The sequence below is a fragment of the Vigna angularis genome, chromosome 2, assembly GCF_016808095.1.
Source record: "Vigna angularis cultivar LongXiaoDou No.4 chromosome 2, ASM1680809v1, whole genome shotgun sequence".
Taxonomy (NCBI): Eukaryota; Viridiplantae; Streptophyta; class Magnoliopsida; order Fabales; family Fabaceae; genus Vigna; species Vigna angularis.
In genome coordinates, this window is record NC_068971.1 from 41,457,718 (window position 1) to 41,478,236 (window position 20,519).

The window sequence follows — 20,519 nt, forward strand, 5'->3', positions numbered from 1 at the left end:
GTGTTATGATTCCTATTGTTATATGTAAAAATAATAATAATAGCTTCAACGTCTTAAATTTTTAGGACAATAATCGACTCTAAAAAGTAGAGTAGTCCTCTAAGAAATATTTAATCATACTTGTATTTTTAAAATTTCCAAATATACATTATATACTTTTTGGTTAAGTGTGCAAGGAAAAGACGAATATTATAATTTTAGATTTATTTAAAAAGGAATTGTTTTGTAAGGGAGTTTATTTTAATAATTTGGAAACATGTTGCTTTTTATATATATATTATTTGGATTAATAAGCTTCTAAGATTAAGAATGCATTAGAAATTCGGGCGTGGAATGGTGGACTTTTTGTATGTTTGAATGCAAAAACGTAAAGAAAAATTAATCAGATACAATATATAATATTGTAGATATTAGTAAGATATTTTAATGGCAGAGAATTGTTTGAAGAAGTTCATAGTTGATTAAAGAATGATTCTAAAAACACATTGCAGATGATGATGCATTGCGTATGTTTATTTGAATTCAATATTTGTTTGTAAAAATTGAAGTCGCAATAAAAAATGGAATACATGTTTTAATGACATTACAAATCAGAATAAATAACTCAACAGATTATGATGGTTATTAAAAGAGAAGTCTCAATTGAGAAATATTACTTGTAAAAGTTGGAATTTCGAGTCTTTAACAAAAGCTACGAGAATACAAGAATTATATATTTATTAACTAATTAAAAACTATGCTAATTAGAATATTTTTATAGTATTATTTTATTTTGGTCAAAAAGGTGGGCGCCCAATTTGACCCATTGCTGTTCAATAGTCTGTAATATAAAAATATAAGGGTTCTCCACTTTCGTTAAATGCACTTATCCTCTTTGTAGAAAAAAAAAAGTTTTATCGACAAAACATTACTTTTTTAATCATCGTGTATATATATTTCATTCCGTTTTCTACCATTAAGTGATATTGAGTTATATTATCAGTGGGAATGATGAAGGGTACACGAAAATGGTGATATTAAAAAGGATAAAAGATCGATTGAAGTGGAATTGATTTAATTTAAAATGTGGTTATAATTTAATAAATATTTAAAAAGAAAATTAGATTTTTATCAAAGAAACTGATTATATTAAATTGATTGTATATGGAATTCATTTAATATGTACAGCTAAATAGGTAACCAATTTAATATATGAATACAATCTTCATCTAAAATGATACTATTCTCTTCACTCTCTTATGAAGATTATGATTTCTTTTTTTTTTTTTTGCCTCCTTCTCTTAAGTTACACAAAATTTTAATCTTCAAAGTCAATTTTAATTTTTCTTTCCTCTGGATGACGAAAATATTTATATATAAGTATTTATAAATAAAATTCAGGATGAATAGTTGATATCTGCAAAAATTTATTATCTGCAAGTACGAGATATTTTAATATTTATTTATAAACAAATTGAATACAATATTATACTAACTTTATCCGTAAGTATTCATTATTAAAAAAAATTAAAATTTAATTTATATTTTATTAAGTTAAATTTAACTAAAATTAAAATTAATTTATATTTTATTGGGTTAAATTTAATTAAAAATAAATTTTAATTTATATTATATTTTTTTTGTAATTTTATTTAGATTTTATTTTAAAAATTTACTAGCAACGATGATTACAGACTATAAAGATCATCAATCTTATGAAGAGATTTGTACAAGTTTACAATGGAGGGAAATTATAAATGTAGAAATGAAAGCAATTGAAAAGAATCATATTAGGAAACTGGTAGATTCTCCAGAAGGATCACACCTATTTGTGTTAAATGGATTTTCAAAACCAAATTCAATGAAAATGGTCACGTAAAGAAGTACAAGGTCATACTAGTGGCTAAAGATTATGCTTAAAGGTGTGGAGTTGATTATACAGAAATATTTGCTCCAATTGCTAGACTTGACACTATGAGATTACTACTAGCTTTGGTTGCTCAAAATACATGTGATGTGTTTCATCTTGATGTAAAAAGTGCATTCTTCCATGGAGAACTTCATGAAAAAGTTTTTGTCCAACAACCCGCAAGTTTCATCCAAAAAGGTAGTGAAAATCAAATCTACATACTAAAAAAAGCACTATATGACCTCAAACAGACTCCAAGAACTTGGTATAGCAAGATTGAAACTTATTTTGCAAAAGAGAAAATTTAAAGATGCTCTAGTGAACACACCATCTTCACAAAAAGAATTAAAGGTACTATTCTCATTATTAGTCTCTATGTTGACGATTTGATCTTCACTGGAAATAATAAATGTTTGTGTGATGAATTCAAAAGCACAATGAAGAGTGAGTTTGATATGACTGATTTGGGTAAAATGAGATATTTTCCTGGCATTAAAGTTATACAAAATAATACAAGAATTTTTATCTGTCAAAGACAATATGCTTGTGATGTGCTAGAACGATTCAACATGACTAAAAGTAACCCTTTACGAAACCCATCGTATCAGGTACAATACTGTTCAAAGATGATCAAGGTACTGTAGTGGATGCTACAAAATTTGAATAAGCAATTGGAAGCCTCATGTATATAACAGTTACTTGACCAGACTTAATGTTTGGAGTAAGCTTAATCAATCGTTACATGGCAAACCAAAAAGAGTCACATTGGGATGAGTAAAAAGGTTCCTAAGATATGTCAAAGGTACTATTGAATATGGCATATTTTATAAAAAAAGGAACGAAGAGTGGTCTGACAACTTATAGTGACAATAACTATGCTAGAGACTTAGATGATAAAAGAAGTACTTTTGGCTTAGTATTTTTTTTATCGGAAATGGAGTTGTCTCATGTGCATAAAAAAACACCATGTGGTAAGTTTATCTACCACTGAGGCTGAATACATTGGTGCAACATTTTACACTTGTCAATGCATATAGATTCGACGAATCTTAATAGCATCTTGGGTCAGAAGAAAAATAAGCAACAAAAATCCTATGTGACAACAATTTCATCATTCAATTATCTAAGAATCTTGTCTTTTATGGAAGAAGTGAGCATATTGCAATGAGATTTCACTTTCTTAAAGATTTAGTACATGACCACATAGTTTACTTGATCTATTGCTCCTCTGATAAGCAAGTAGCAGACATAATGACTAACACATTAAAACTAGATCAATTTGAAAGAATCCAACACACGCCTAGGGTCATAGAAGTCATTAAAATAAGCTAAATATAACTACTATAGGTTATGGGAGGGAATGTTAGTATTAAGTTTAATTTTGCTGTTTTTACGTGTTAGTAAAAGTTTCCTACTTTACTGTGGAATGGTCTTTGATATCTAGTTATTAGGAGTGTTGGTTACTACTCCTATTTTTCTGCTAACCAGTATACACACTTTAAATTTTTAGTTTCATTGTAAGGTTTATATATAAGCCATTTTTCATTATCAAATAAAAAATCGATTCTATGTTATTTCTTTATGAGCTGTATATACACTGAGTTTCAATACTTACCCCTCTCTCTCTTCATGAAGAGACGATAAATGCTTAAGATTTCTATATTTGTCAAATATTTTAGATGCATAGATAAGGTATGCATATAACCGCTGCATCAAAACATGTAATCCGGTTAAACCTACCCTCTCATCCTCACACACTTACAAGCCACATTGTCATGAACCTTTGCCCTAAGACTCGCGGGAATTCTTGGAACCCCTGCCCGTAATGATGCTCAATATTGCTGGTCCTGCACATCATCACGGGACGAACTAAACAGTTTGACAAATTTCGGAACCACCTCATTATCAATGACCACCTTGGTATCATCAGAAGTTTAAGATGTTATGTTCGTGAGCCCATGCATCCTCAAACTAACAAAAAAAAAATTACACAAGCAACCATTGGGCCTGATGGGAGGTTCTACCCAAGCCTAGGTGATGACGACCTACCGGTAGGGCTGGGCATAATACAACAAATTGTACTAAACTTATCTATACTATATTACACTTAAAAAAACTAAACTGTTTTTTACTAAAAACTAAGTACACTATTTTATAGTTTAGTTTAGAAAAACTGAACTTTTTATAGTTTGAATCCAGTTAACTTATGAACTATTTCTTTTTTTATATTTCTTTCAATCACTTTTAAAGAAAACTTATCTATTTTTTCTTAAAATGCATCACACTTTATAATTTTCTATCTTAAATTTGTCTTTTAAATCTACAATTTCTTGATCATAAGCATTTTGTATGCTTTTTGACTCAATGAGTTCAGATGTTCTAATTCTGAATGATAGAATCTATAATAGGGTCACATGAAATAGTGTAAATATTGTTTATTTGAGGGTGTTTTATATTATAAACATTTATGATATTATATCATTATTTGCACAAGGTTTCTGCTATTGATATTAGAGTTGTCAAAACGGGTAACTTGGCTCGACCCAGTCCGGTTCACCACGTATTGGTTACTTAGTGAGCTAACCCAACCCGGCTCACTTATTAGCGAACTGAAAAAATTTGAACCCGACCCGACCTACCACGGGTTGATGGGTTAAACAGGTTGGCTCACTGACTCATTTAATTATAAGGTTTATTTTTAGATAAAAAAATTACAATTTTTTTAATTCAAATTTAAATAAACGTCACACTAAAATGATATTAAACTTCAAAGACAACTCAAAATAAAAAAAAAGTATCATACAATTCAAGCATAATAAAAAAACATGTACAAAAGACGAACAAATAAGTTTTTAATATTTATAATTTTTGTATCACTTGTCCATTTATAATATTAAAGTATTGAATAGATAAATCTATAATATTTCTCTCTCTCGAAACATCTTCTTCTTTATCACCATCTACGATATAATAAAAAAATGCTAACTAATAATATTGAAACACAAAATAATAAATAATTAAATTAAATTAGGTGGGTTGGTGAGCCGATCCGGCTCACCACATGTTCAACTCGGTGAGCTGGGTTCTAAGTAAACCGGATAAAAAACAAACCCGCATAAAAAAATTATATTTTTTTCAAACCCAATCCGATTTAAACCTGTGATAAACCGGATTGACTTACGAATTACGATCCATTTTGACAGCATTGATATTAATTTCGTGTTGATGCTTATATCTCTGATATTAATTAAGCAATGAATATGTTATAAAAAGTATAAAATCTAAGACTTGATTTTTTTTCCTATGAAACAAGATCAAGAATTTATATTGCAGAGGACAACATTTTTGTTTATGCTTTATAATTACCTCTTTGTAATGCATTAATCATCTCTCTGCACCTAATAAAACCAATTCATTAGATTTGTTGTATTTTTTCTTTATGTACTGCCTATCTTTTTCACAGAAGTTTGATCTTGAAGTTTGGTACAATAATTTGGTTTTAGAAAGAAATTGAACCAATTTATTAAACTACCCTAAAAAAATTCATTCAACTATACTATAAATAAACTAAAAAATAATTCAGTTCAATTTCTATGAACTATTTTTTAATTCAGTTTAATTGAGAAAAACTATTTTATGATTAATTATAAATTTTTATAGTATAATGCAGTACACTCTGACCACAATCCCTACATACCGGAGGTTGTCGAGGACTCCACTGCAGGCTGCCGCGAGGACTCGACCGGAGCAGAATATGAGATGAGTGGTGTGGGAACACACATTTAATCCAATGGCCAGTGCAACAACGTCCATATGGCTCGCCTTGCACCCCTCTGACGAGCAAGCCCTCCACCAAGAAAGATACCTTGATGCGTTCGAGAAAACTACCGCTGACGCTTGCAAGAAGATGCAGGTGGCGCTGCGCTTCAGTTCTCCGTTTGATATTGATGCCGGAGAAGCAGAAAATGGCATCTCAGGTGTCATTGGGTTGTGGGAGGTACTTGCACCTTTGTCGTGGGGAGCATGTTGCAACATAATTCAAGCTCATATGTGCACGTAAGTAGCTGAATAAATATAAGAGAAAATTAGCTTACTGTGTTGGAAGACTTCGTCACTGTTGCTGGTTTTTCGGCTAGTTGTTAGGAGCAATTTTGAGTTTCTGTTTTTAAGTTATTTTTTAACACCACTAACGTAGGATTGTTAGACGTGGTTAGTGGAGAGTGTTAGTCAAGTTTCCTTTATATTTAAATATTGTATTGTTTAGCATTTAGAAAAAATAAGAAGACAGTTAAACTCTCTCTCTCTCATTATTCTGTCATCAAGCTTTTTGTGATCTTCTTCATCTGGAATTTAAACATTTGGTATCAGAGCTACTATATCCGGGTTCATATCCAGGGAATTGTTGGGTGAGAGGAGAGAGCACTCAAGGGTAAACACGGGTTAGAGAGTGAAAAGGTTGTTCATAATGCAGAACAACGGATCAGGAATCGCCAGTTCACAATTGCCTATTTTTAAAGGCATAAATTATCAGTTTTGGAGCTTGAAAATGAAAACATTATTCAAGTCTCAAGAACTGTGGGGTTTAGTTGAAGAAGGATTTGAAGATGCTCAACCTCCAGAACCTGATCAGCAGTTGAGAGAGAAGAGAAAGAAAGATTCCAAGGCATTGTTTATGATACAACAGGCCTTGGATGATGAAATCTTTCCCAGAATTGCCTCAGCAACCACATCTAAGATGGCGTGGGATACTCTAAAGCAAGAATATCTAGGTGATAAGAAGGTGATTACAGTGAGGCTGCAATCACTAAGGAGAGAGTTTGAAACAGCTCTAATGACGGACAAAGAATCTGTCCAAGAATACTTGTCACGTGTATCCACTGTGGTACAAAAAATGCGGTCATATGGAGAAACAATGACCAATGAGCATGTGGTTGGAAAAGTTCTAAGAAGTCTTACAAGCAAATATGATCATGTTGTAGCGGCTATTGAAGAGTCAAAGGACATGGCTGATTACACCTTTGATGAACTCATGGGATCCTTGCAAGCTCATGAGGAGAGGCTCAATAGAAATGGTGAGAAGAAGGAAGAGAAGGCATTCCATGTGAAAGGAGAATCCTCAAACAAGGAAAAAATAGGGCAATTCAGTGGAAGAGGTAGAGGAAGAGTTGGCTCAAGAGGAAGGGGCCGTGGAAGAGGACAGAATAAGGAAGGAAAAGAGCAATCATATAAGGGTCCACTTAAATGTTACTATTGCAAGAAGCCAGGCCACAAAGAAGCTAGCTGTTGGAAGAAGGAGGAGGATGAACAAAAGGAACAAAAGGGTGATCAAAAATCTAATTTTGTGGAGAATGAGCAAAAGTTGTTCTTAGCACAAAGTGCAGCTGGAAATGATGCAGGAGGTGGCGTGTGGTATGTTGACAGTGGGTGCTCCAACCATATGTCAAGTGCCAAGTCTATGTTCAGAGAGCTGAATGAATCTTTAAAGAGCAAGGTGAGGCTTGGAGATGGAAAACAACTTGAAGTGGAAGGAAAAGGCACGATTGAAATCAAAACTGAGCAAGGAAACACTAAGCTCTTATATGATGTGCAGTATGTGCCAAATTTGGCTCACAATTTGCTGAGTGTGGGTCAATTACTCAATTCTGGACATTCAGTACTGTTTGATAATGATTTCTGTTTGATCTGTGATAAGAAATCCAAAGAAGTTGTAGTAAAAATTATTATGGGGAGAAATAGAATGTTTCCTCTTGATTTATCTGGAAATGTGAGCAAAGCATTGACAGTTAAAGAAGATAATGATGCCAAGCTGTGGCATTTGAGGTATGGTCATTTGAATGTGCAAGGACTGAAGCTTCTGAGTTCCAAAGACATGGTGCAAGGACTGCCTAAAATTGGTGAGCTTGAGTTGTGTGAAGGATGCTTATATGGAAAGCAGTCAAAAGGATCATTTCCTAGTGGCAGAGCTTGGAGAGCAAGTGAAAATTTGGAGCTACTGCATGCTGATCTCTGTGGACCAATGCAGACAGTTTCTCTTGGTGGAAGTAAGTATTTCTTGCTTATAACTGATGACTACAGTAGAATGAGTTGGGTCTACTTTCTAAAGGCTAAGTCTGAAGCCTTTGAAAAATTTAAAATTTTTAAGGCTATGGTTGAGAAACAATCTGGTTTATGTGTGAAAGCCTTAAGAACAGATCGTGGTGGTGAATTTTTGTCAAATGAATTCATCACATTTTGTGAGGAGCAAGGAATAAGAAGAGAATTGACTGCACCATATACTCCAGAGCAAAATGGAGTAGCTGAGAGAAAGAACAGGACAGTAGTAGAGATGGCAAGAAGCATGCTCAAAGCTAAAGGTGTACCAAACAACTTGTGGTGTGAAGCTGTAGCTACTGCAGTGTACATCCTCAATATCTCTCCTACAAAGGCAGTCATGAATATGACACCATTTGAAGCATGGAGAGGAAAAAAACCATTTGTAAGTCATTTAAAGGTTTTCGGTTGTACAGCTTATGCTTTGGTTGATTTGAGATCTAAACTAGATGATAAATCTCTAAAATGTGTATTCATTGGCTATTCTACTCAATCCAAAGCATATAGACTGTATAACCCTCTTACTAGTAAGGTTATGGTCAGTAGGAACGTTGTGTTTAATGAGAATGCAGGCTGGAATTGGGAGCAAAGAGAAAGTTGTGACAGTACTCAGCAGAAAACAGTAGGGACTGATGGTTCAGGGGTGGACTTAATTGTGCCGACAAATGATCAGCAGTCTCCAAGTCCTCCTACAACACCATCATCTTCAAATCACAGCTCATCATCTTCTTCAAGTTCTTCATCATCAAGTTCATCGAATAATTCTACACCAAGACGATACAAGACTATTGTTGACTTGTATGAAAACTGCGACTTTGCACTGATGGCAGCAGATCCAACCAGTTTTGATGAAGCTAAAGATGATGTTGAATGGCAAGATGCAATGAAGGAGGAAATCAAGTCCATTCAAAAGAATGAGACTTGGAAATTGGTTGATCTTCCTGAAGAGAAGAATGTTATTGGACTTAAATGGGTATTCAGAACTAAGTTAAATTCAGATGGGAGTATTCAGAAGCACAAAGCCAGGTTGGTGGCAAAAGGGTATGCACAACAAGAAGGAATTGATTTTGAGGAGACATTTTCACCAGTGGCAAGATTTGAAACTATAAGAGTGGTATTAGCTTTGGCTGCCCAATGGAAATTGGATGTGTTTCAGCTGGATGTAAAATCTGCATTTCTCAATGGAGACTTACAAGAAGAAGTTTTTGTTGAGCAACCACTCGGCTTTGTCAAAGATGGTGAAGAAGGCAAGGTTTACAAGCTGCAAAAGGCAATATATGGACTGAAACAGGCTCCAAGAGCCTGGTACACCAAGATTGACTCATTCTTTCGTCAAAATCAGTTTGAGAGAAGTGAGAATGAGCCAACTCTCTATGTAAAAAAGGAAGGCTTGAATGGATTCATTGTTGTCTGTCTTTATGTGGACGACATCATCTACTTTAGCTCCTCTCAGAAGCTGCTAAATGAGTTTAAAGCATCAATGATGAAGCAATTTGAGATGACAGACTTGGGACTGCTTCAGTATTTCTTGGGACTAGAAGTAAAGCAAGGAGAAGATGGAATATTTCTATGTCAGAGGAAGTATGCAGAGGATTTGCTAAAGAAATTTTCAATGGAAAAATGTGAAACTGTCAAAACTCCTATGAATTCTAATGAGAAGCTGCAAAAGGAGGATGGCACAGGAAAAGCCGATGAAAAGCTGTTCAGAAGTCTTGTAGGAGGTCTGAATTATCTCACTCACACACGTCCTGACATTGCTCAAAGTGTAAGTGTGGTATCAAGATACATGCATTCTCCAACAAAGCAACAATTAGGTGCAACAAAAAGGATTCTGAAGTATGTTGCAGGATCAACTTGTTATGGAATCTTGTATGAACATGTCAGTGAGTTCAAGTTAGTTGGCTACACAGATAGTGACTGGGCAGGCAGTTTGGATGACAGGAAAAGTACATCTGGGTCAGTTTTCAGTTTTGGCTCAGGAGCTATTACTTGGAGCTCAAAGAAGCAGGATACTGTGGCTTTGTCATCATCTGAAGCAGAATATGTAGCTGCTGGTGCAGCAGCAAGACAAGCTGTTTGGCTTAGAAAGTTGTTAAAAGATTTATGTTGTGAGCAGGAAGGAGCAACTGAGATATGGTGTGATAACAGGTCTGCAATTGCTATGACAAGAAACCCAGCGTTTCACGCAAGAACCAAGCATATTGAAGTACAACATCACTTCATAAGGAAGCTTACGTCAGAGGAAACAATCGCTCTAAGATTCTGCAGCACAAACGTCCAAAATGCAGATCTGTTTACCAAGGCTTTAGCTCAAGCCAAACATCAGTTCTTTATGGAGAAAATTGGTATGTATGAGTTTGAATTAAGGGGAGGTGTTGCAACATAATTCAAGCTCATATGTGCACGTAAGTAGCTGAATAAATATCAGAGAAAATTAGCTTACTGTGTTGGAAGACTTCGTCACTGTTGCTGGTTTTTCGGCTAGTTGTTAGGAGCAATTTTGAGTTTCTGTTTTTAAGTTATTTTTTAACACCACTAACGTAGGATTGTTAGACGTGGTTAGTGGAGAGTGTTAGTCAAGTTTCCTTTATATTTAAATATTGTATTGTTTAGCATTTAGAAAAAATAAGAAGACAGTTAAACTCTCTCTCTCGTTATTCTTCTGTCATCAAGCTTTTTATGATCTTCTTCATCTGGAATTTAAACAGAGCAAAACCCTCAACAGCAACTACCATGCAACTAATCAGTGAGGAAGAAGATAACACGAGGCTCTGAGTTCCCAGAATACATCTCTGGATTCGGTACTCTATTCCAGATTGACATTCCTAAATTCAAAAGTGTTTACTGAATTGATTCTGAAATGTATTTTCGAATTTGGTAGTGTATATCGGATTATTTATTTCGGAATGGTTACAACTATACTCCGATGCTTTCATTCTGAATTACCTATTCTGGAATTCAATTGAAAAACTAAAACATCGATGCAACCACCAGAGACGGCACAACCGGATAACTACGAAAATCATAAAATAAACACATACCTTTTCTCAACTTGAAGAAATTATTGGATAAAGTAACTTTCCTTCTAGAAGTGAGGAAAGAACAAAGAGAAAAAAGAAAAAGGAATAAGAAATGAAGTTCAGAGCTGAGGGACGACAACTCTGCGGAAGGAAGGAGAAAAATAAAATAAAAATTTAATTATTTTTTAATAATATTTTAGAAGAATAGAAATGGAAATTGAAAATGTGAAGGTTCACAAAGAAAACAAATGAAGGTGCAGGAAGAAATGGCTCTGAAACTATTAGGCTGTTCAGTAAAATACTGCAAACTGCTTGAGTATTTTAGGTGATAAGATTCAACGTATCCTTCAAGCTATAAATAATTGTTTTCCAAAAAGATGCCTATTATTTTATTATTAATACATTCGTTTATCTGTATTATTATATGAAAGAAGATTTTTTATTTTGATGTACACATCTATTTTTTATTTTTATATGTTAAATAATAATTATTTTTTTAAATCAAAATAATTATTTTGTCAATTTTATCTATAAGTCATCGTTTTTTAAAATTGATATTTTTATTTTTATCTTTTCTTAAATTTGATAATTTTTTAATTAAAATAATTATTTAAAATAAATTTTTAAAAATTATTTATATTTCTTTATTATAATTATAATTATAATTTTATTTCATTTTTTATGTATAAAAAGACCAACACAACCCATGTATTTTTACTGGTACTCAATAGTTGGAATTGTTTGTTTTTACTATTAAAGATGCCATTGTTAACTTTATTCTATAAATACACAAAGCCCGTTTTTAATAAAATTGAATTTGTAACTCTACCATACTTATTTTAAGCAATTTTTCGTATTAATTTAAAATTGAAATATAAACATTTGAATTTTGTTTTAATTAAAATAAAAAATGTCAAAAGATAAAGAGATAGAGATAGAAGTAGTCTGTAAAAAAGTAAAGGGGAGACAGAAATAAAAAGATTTTCGAGTAGATGCTTAAAAAATTTGTTGAATAATTGACAAATTGATGAGATCAGTAGATAATGATTTGTAGATAAAAGAGACATGAGAATTTAGTTTGGTCAAACTAAGGTTCAAGTTATTAAATTATTCAAATAAATATATTTAAATTTAAATTTAAATTTTAAATAAATTTTCCTTTCATTAACAAAACTGGAACAGAAACCATTCTGTATATCTTATATTATTATAAATAAATACAAAAATCATACATATAAAATAAATGACAACAAAACCCACGTGGCAGAAACTAAGTAGCAACGTTGGCACTGCAGAGCAGAGGAAGTTGATCGATCCCTTCATACAAACGAGCAAAAGAGCAAACCCTAACATGGAGTCGCACGGCGGAGGCCCCCTTCGTTCCCGCAGTTCCCAGTCCCCTTCTCCTTCCCACTCCGCCTCAGCCTCCGCCACATCGTCAATCCACAAGCGCAAGCGTGCATCCGAAGACCACGCGCCTCCCTTCCCGCCCTCCTCCTTCTCCGCTGACACTCGCGACGGCGCCCTCACCTCCAATGACGACCTGGAGAGCATTTCCGCCCGTGGTGCCGACTCCGATTCAGACGACGACTCCGAGGACGCCGTCGTCGATGATGACGAAGAGGACTACGACAACGACTCCTCCATGCGCACCTTCACCGCCTCCAGACTCGGTAACCCTCCCTCTGCTCCCCGTAATACCAAGCTCAAGACTGATAACTCAGCTGTAAAAATTGAGAACTCCGACGGCGCAAAAGACGCCGCAAATGCCGGAGCTGGTGCCATGGAGATTGGACCTGTCCCTAGCATTGTGGTTAAGGAGGACCCGACTAAGATTTTTACAGATAATTTGCAAACGAGTGGGGCTTATACAGCTCGGGAAGAGAGTCTCAAGAAAGAGGTATACCCCTTTGTCTGGTTCATCTTAAATCTAGTTCGATTCTATACTTTTTGTTAATGTAAAATTTCAGTTCATTTCAAAATTAACTGTACATTTGATTCTAGTTTGTCAAAATTAAGCAATTCCCATGATATCCAATTTCTGACGGAAAATATAGAAATTTGGAGGTGTCAGTGTGCGTTTGCAATTTTAATTATTCATGTATCGTATTAATAGCAATGTTTAATAACTAATTTTTAACCTATGTTGTCTCTTAAAACTCATGATTTTTTTTTGCAATTAGATGATGATACAGTAATGTTGAACAAAAATTGCTTAATTTTGGAAAAGTGGATAACCAAATGTATTATTAAATTTTTGTAGGGATCTAAGTTGTCCGTTGATGAAATTATGAGGGAGTAGAAGTGTATTTAAGCCAAAAAATGATTAAATATTTTTTAGGTTCAATTATTCGTTTGGTTCCTTTGGCCCCTATGCCTGATGTATATGAATATTTACTCGCTTGTCAATGGTTATAATTATATCGTTCAATGTAATGTGATGGTCTTCTACATTTGGGGCATTTTCGTTGGTTTATATCTTGATGAATAAATTGTTAAAAAAATTATTTGAGATGATAGGTATTCATGGTTGTGACCAACTTTATTGAAAATTTGTCAGGAGGAAGCGGGAAGGCTTAAATTCGTATGCCATTCAAACGATGGTGTTGATGAGCATATGGTTTGGTATGCGTTTTTCGTTTCCCTTTAACATTTTGTCGCCGTGACTATGTCTCTACTATCATTATTAGCATATATTATCCACTCGTACGATTATACTATCAAGCATGTAATTTTATTTAATAAAAATATAACTAAAAAATTAACATTTTTTATTTTTGTGATGGCAAATAATTTAAAATAAAATAATGTAAAATATAAGGACTACGTTGACATTCTTCGCTGACATTGAGGGGTAATTTTATTCTAATTAATAAATAGAAGACAGATGTGATTCCATGTTTATATCTTACAGCGTCTTTGGTTACAGCTCAGTTGAATGCAACAACATTTATTTTCAATCCACCAGTGTTGTTCCTTTTCCATTGTGTGTTTGGGAAAGTATGAACTGATGTTTGGAACCATCTCAAACGGAAAACCAAATAACCACGCTTAAGGATAAAAAATCTAAATGAATGTTTACTGTAAAAGTTAAGGTATATTAAAATGCAACTCGTCTAAGTTGGGGAAATAGACCTTGGTGTATTTCTTTCGATAAAAATTGTTTATTTGTGTTTATGGAGTTAGTAGACAAAATAATCATTAACATATATATAATATAAAGATTACTTTAGCTTTTTCAAGAATAAGATTAACTCCTATGCCATATGTTTAATATGTAAAATTGAAAACATATTATGCCTGACACCTCTCCCCAGTCTCTTCCGGTTACATCTACTCGGCACATACATTATACCCTGCCATTGGAACTGGCTTAACGAGATTGAGTTGGCAATTTTATTTGGATTAAAACCTCGGCAAATTTTAATTTTACCTAGATTATCAATTGATCATTAATGATAATGAGTTCCATTCTTGCTTTTGTTATTTGTTCCTTAGGTTGATTGGATTGAAGAATATATTTGCTAGACAACTTCCCAATATGCCCAAGGAGTATATTGTTCGACTTGTCATGGACAGGTAATGTTATCAATCTATTGTTTGGCATATATTGTGATATTTCTTATACAAATTGTCCATTTTTAGATTGCAGATATGTTCAGTTTTTTCTTAACTGACTTTTCTTTCCTCTTTTCTTTAAAATCATAAATCCTTTATTATAAATTTGTAGGAGCCACAAGTCTGTAATGGTCATAAGGCGTAATCACGTTGTTGGAGGCATTACATATCGCCCATATGCTAGGTAACAATTTTTCTTCGTTACTTTTTCTTTATGCAAATCTCTATTTTTTGTCTCAAATTTATATATTATGTTGATTCCGGAGAAAATATAGGTGATAAACTACAATAGGACATTGTAATTAATTACAAGTTCGTTGTTAGAAGATTCTAGAAATCTCTTTGTATTCATTACTTTAGGATTAGGGTTCTTGATTTATAGAGGCTGATATACTGTGTCGAAGAATCAATTCAATAATAATCTTTTCTTTCATTCAGGTTAATCCTTTTCATATTATTATGACATTATTTTGTTATTTTTCCTGTTTAAATGTCTGAGAACTGTTTAATTGTTATGACATTTCCTGTTATTTTTCCTATTTTTCCTTTTCATAGATATGATTATAATTTAATTGTTTTGCCTTGTTATATTTTGCTCTCTTTCCCATCTGCTATTCAAGTCTTTCTCGTTCTGGAGCTCTTCCTTGCCCAGCTAATCTATGGTTTTATTTGTTAATACTATTGTGCATTATGATTGACAGCCAGAAGTTTGGTGAAATAGCCTTTTGTGCAATTACAGCTGATGAGCAAGTAAAGGGTTATGGTACCAGATTGATGAATCACTTAAAACAGTATGCACGTGATGTGGACGGGCTGACACATTTTCTCACATATGCTGACAACAATGCTGTTGGCTATTTTATCAAACAGGTTTGATTATTTATATTTACGATCCTTGCTATCTGGGTTGATGTTTATTCCTTTTATGTATTAAGTCATAGCCCATAGCAAGAATCTGAGAAATATTTTACTTTCTAAATCATTTCAAGTCATATTAAAATGAAGTACTATACATATTTCTAATGTGTAGGTGCAATGTGGATTGTGCCATCCGTGCACTGAATCCCACTTGGATTGTGCACAATAGGGATTGTGCAGCCATTTGTAATACAGAAAAAAGTTTGTCATGGCTAGGGGAGCACATTTTGGGAATTTGTATCAATTAAAAAATGCCTAATTTGGGTTAAAAGATCTTACTGTCTGACAAGGGAGATTTTATAGATAGTCATAGTTGGTTTAGTTAAGGAAGAAAAACATACATCATGTATCCGAGACATCACCAGCTGGAACTATACTGTATTTTATAAGTTCCCTTCATGTGAAGCCAACCTCGCATTTACGATAGAACATATACAACTAGGTCAACAAATTCATTTTTGAAGTCTTTTCCCCCTCCCAAGCAACATTTTAAAACCTGGCTCTGACTTGTTGATGATAAACTGGTGTAAAATTGGATTGAGCCAGTATAGTCCAGTCTGAGCGAACTGAGGATGTTCAAATTTGTGCCTTCATACTACTGCAGCAGTTTTCAAGTCTCATGCACATGTGCACAGCTCCTCACACATCAGTGTTCATTTTGTAATCGAAGGATCATTCTTTGTGTGCATCCATCCTGTCTATTCATGCTCTTTAACCTGTGACCCACTAGTTGAACTACTAACCCACCAACCTAGCATCTATAATTGTCTGAGTTTTAGATTATTTCTCCCAAATGTAGAAAATGATTGTTGAGCCAGTCTGTAAACTGAGTTTTTTCGTAAATAGGAGGTCATTGGGTTCAGTTTTCCTTCAAGAAACTTTCATGATGATGTTTATTTCTTGTTAAGTTTGTCTAAAATCTGATAGACATAGAAGTAAATTCTCAAATGTAGTAGTAGCTCTATAGCAGTGATAGAAATCTGGATCTTGTTTTTTGGGTTTCATGTTTTAATACTCTTGAAGGTATTTTTGTGCATGAGGAGGGGAAGTTTGTTAAATGACTGTGTTGAATTAACTGGATTCTGTTTTGGATATCTTGAGGATGTTTGATTCTGTTTTCAGGGATTTACAAAAGAGATTCACTTGGAGAAAGATCGATGGCAAGGGTATGATTGTACTTGATATTCTTGTGTGGAAAAGGTCATTCATTTTAAGATTTTATTTACATTCTATTTTTTCATATCTCATTAGATAATGATTTCATCATTCATTATTTTTATATGCTGTATACTATCTATAATAATTCATTTTATGCAATTGTCATTTCAGTTATATAAAGGATTATGATGGAGGAATTCTGATGGAATGCAAGATAGATCCAAAGCTCCCTTACACTGATTTGTCAACTATGATCCGTCGTCAAAGGCAGGTAAGATAATTTCTATTTGCTACTTTTATTAGTTTTTCGTTACACTATTTGAGATGCTGTTTCCGATTAGCATGTTATAAGATATACTAGTGTAAGTTTTTGTTAAAACTTCTGAATATTTCTCAATTAAATGTACGTTTTGTGCTTGTTTCACTTGAAATTAGTTTTTCTTTTTGGTAAAACAGACCTCTGTTTTACAGCTTTTGTTATAGACTTTTCTCTACTACATTCACACACTCACTGCTAAAGTATGTGCAGTGGAGGGGCTGTCAGAAAAAGTTACAGCTGAGAGCTATGTTATAAGATGTACTAGTGGAAGTTTTTATTAAAACTTCTAATTATTTCTCAATTAAATGTACAAGTTTGTGCTTGTTTCATTTGAAATTAGTTTTTCTTTATGGTAAAACAGACCTCTGTTTTACAGCTTTTGTAATAGGCTTTTTTCTCTTTATCACATTCGCACACTGTTAGGGGCTGGCAAGTATACGAGAGAAGGAGGTATAGGAGAGAGAGAAGGAGTAGGCCGAGCACCAAACGAGGGAGAGCGTCCAGGACGAGCGGTAGATGAGGGGGAGCTACCAGGACGAGCGCTAGATAAGGGGGAGCGACCAAGACGAGCGGTAGGAGAGGGGGAGTGACCAGGACGAGCGGTAGAAGAGGGGGAGCGACCAGGACGAGCGGTAGTTGAGGGGGAGTGACCAAGACGAGCGGTAGAAGAGGGGGAGAGACCAGGACAAGCGGTAGTTGAGGGGGAGCGACCAGGACGAGCGGTAGAAGAGGGGGAGCGACCAGGACGAGCGGTAGTTGAGGGGGAGCGACCAGGACGAGCGGTAGAAGAGGGGGAGCGACCAAGACGAGCGGTAGTTGAGGGGGAGCTACCGGGACGAGCGCTAGTTGAGGGGGAGCGACCAGGACAAGCGGTAGTCGAGGGGGAACGTCTAGGTCGAAGAGTGGAAGCAGCGAGGAAACATACTAACTACCACAACAGTTAGGATGAGTGGGAAATTAATTAGAGTAATAAGAGAGATATTCTGAGAAGATATTCAACAAAGGATAATTAGAGTAACAAAACAATGTCTTAGTATATCAATCAGTATAAGTTAAATAGAGTAAATAAGGCTAAATATATTCGTATCAGATAATTATAGTAAATAGGTATTCGTATCAGATAATTATAGTAAATAGGTATTCGTATCAGATAATTATAGGAACTAGGATTATTTTCTAATATTCAGTACTTTTTGGGGAGGGAATTAATTTGTATAAATAAAGGGGAAGCCTAGGGTAAAAGGCATGTTTTTGAATATTTGAGTTTTGTAAGAGAGGTTATGCTCTCAGATAACTGACGGAGATTCTGCTCCTAGTTATTGTTTATTTTCTTTGACACAGTTATTTCAATTCAATAAAGAGGTTTATTCAGCTATTTATCATTGTTCATTGTCTGTCAGAGGTCGTATTTGGCTAGTTTACGTACTCAGGTACGGAACACACACCCACTGCCAAAAGTGTGGAGGGGGCTTTCAAAAAACATTACAGCTGAGAGATATGAGACCTTATTTGTAATTGCATGCATTATCCTTGTTTCTATCTTGTGTAGAGACTGTCTGCCTATTCTTTTCTCATTTAGTTTTATGTTCTCAATTCATGATGTGTTTAGTCATTGTTGGTTATAATTGTAGGCTATTGATGAAAAAATCAGAGAGCTGTCAAACTGTCACATAGTCTATACTGGAATTGATTTTCAGAAGGTACAAACACGTTTTATACTTTGTGTTATAGAGAGGATCGTCCATTTCTTGGCTGAAGTTACACATTTTTCTTCTCTTGTATTTGTAAAATCATTTATTGATGGAATATTAACTAGTGTTGCTCGTGGTTGATGTGATGTGCAGAAAGAAGCGGGCATTCCTAAAAAAATTATTGATGACATCCCCGGTTTGAGTGAGTTCTTATTGTGCCTCCTTATCAAATGTCCAGACATGGCTTAATAGATTAGTTTGTCTAGCGGGGTGTTGGGAAAAAATTGATCGATAATATGCTTGAGTGAGATGATTTATTTTTGTGTACTTTGATAATTTCCTGAATAATGTTTCACTGAATGCAATGACAGGAGAGGCTGGATGGACTCCTGATCAGTGGGGTCATTCTCGATTCAGAAGTCTAAATGTCTCTACTGACAATACTACTAATCAAAAGCATTTGTCTGGTTTTATGCGATCACTTCTAAAGGCAAGCTGGTTATATATTCTTTACATTTGCTTTAATTTCCATTCATTTAACTCGTTATAATTTAATTTTCGTTGGAAACTCTGCAAAATTCCACAAGAGCATTGATGAATAGATCCTTATTCAAATAAAAAACATGCATGATCCTTACATGATTGAGAAATTAATTCTTATAATTGGATTTATCTTTTTGAGCAGTCTATGCTTGAACACGCCGACGCATGGCCATTCAAGGAGCCTGTTGATGCACGGGATGTTCCTGATTATTATGACATCATCAAAGATCCAATGGGTAAGTATATTAAATACTTCATATTGACTGCCAGCTACTTTTATTAATCACATTCTTATGATTTCCTCTCATCAGCTATTTTTTATTTGGAGCTAGCTTTATCTTTGGCACTTTTCCGCGGGCATGCCTGCCCGCACATGTGTGTGTGTTCTACATGTAAAAGAGGTTTGACTAAATTGAACTATATTGTTCAATAAACTGAACTACGTAACAATTTAGGTGAACTGAAGTGCTTTGAACTATTTTGAATTGTTTTTGAACTGTTTGAACTATTGAAATTGTTTGAATTATTCTTAGTTAATCTCACGAATTACACTTCAGTTAAGGATAGTTCAGATTTTAAAAGCTAAAGTAGAAGAATACTTTGGTTTAATTTTTTTAAACAGATCAGTTTAATTTTGTTAAAAAGTTTAGTTTTTTTCATTGCAGTAAGTTCAGAACTAGTTTGGTCCAATTCAAAATATGTGAATGCACAACCTTGGAAAGTCTTATTGTCTATGTCTAATATAATCGTTCTTTGATTGCAGATTTGAAGACAATGTCTAAAAGGGTGGAGTCAGAGCTATATTATGTAACATTTGAGATGTTTGTTGCCGATGTCAGAAGAATGTTTGCAAATGCGCGCACCTATAATTCTCCAGAAACCATTTATTACAAATGTGCTACAAGGCATGTGCTCGCACTTCCACCTCCTACTTTACCCTTTTCCTGTGATGTTTCTTACATTTATGATTTTCAATGCAGGTTAGAATCCCACTTTCAAAGCAAAGTACAAGCGGGTCTTCAGTCTGGCTAAAAAATTCAGTAGGCATTTCAATGGAGACCGTTGGGCTCTTCAATAAACTCCATCCGAAGTATTTTGTTTATGACTAAGGTTAATTTTTCTCACAGTCCCAACAAATTTGTTGTTTCATAGTTATTCTAGCCAATGTTGTAACTGTTAGAAAAATAGATTCTGGTACCTGATCCGAATGTTCTGATGTAAATATTCTTAGTATCTAAAATTTTTATTTAATTCATAGCAATATGTTTGTATTA

General features: G+C 34.1%; 1 protein-coding gene across 2 annotated transcripts; it reads left to right on the forward strand.

The window, feature by feature from the left end:
* The first annotated feature begins 12,257 nt into the window (after positions 1-12,257).
* LOC108347988 (histone acetyltransferase GCN5) lies at positions 12,258-20,519 on the forward strand. 2 transcript variants are annotated; one of them, XM_052873169.1, is made up of 14 exons: positions 12,258-12,898; positions 13,559-13,623; positions 14,497-14,577; positions 14,729-14,800; positions 15,318-15,486; positions 16,657-16,700; positions 16,864-16,963; positions 18,412-18,522; positions 18,643-18,711; positions 18,856-18,904; positions 19,074-19,192; positions 19,388-19,481; positions 20,009-20,150; positions 20,226-20,519. In XM_052873169.1, exons 1-14 carry the CDS (start codon positions 12,350-12,352, stop codon positions 20,275-20,277), a joined length of 1,716 nt encoding a protein of 571 aa, XP_052729129.1. In that variant the 5' UTR covers positions 12,258-12,349; the 3' UTR covers positions 20,278-20,519. The 2 variants fall into 2 exon arrangements, with proteins under 2 accessions (XP_052729129.1, XP_017442966.1); XM_017587477.2 differs by lacking the exon at positions 18,412-18,522 and having other exon boundaries at positions 12,259-12,898.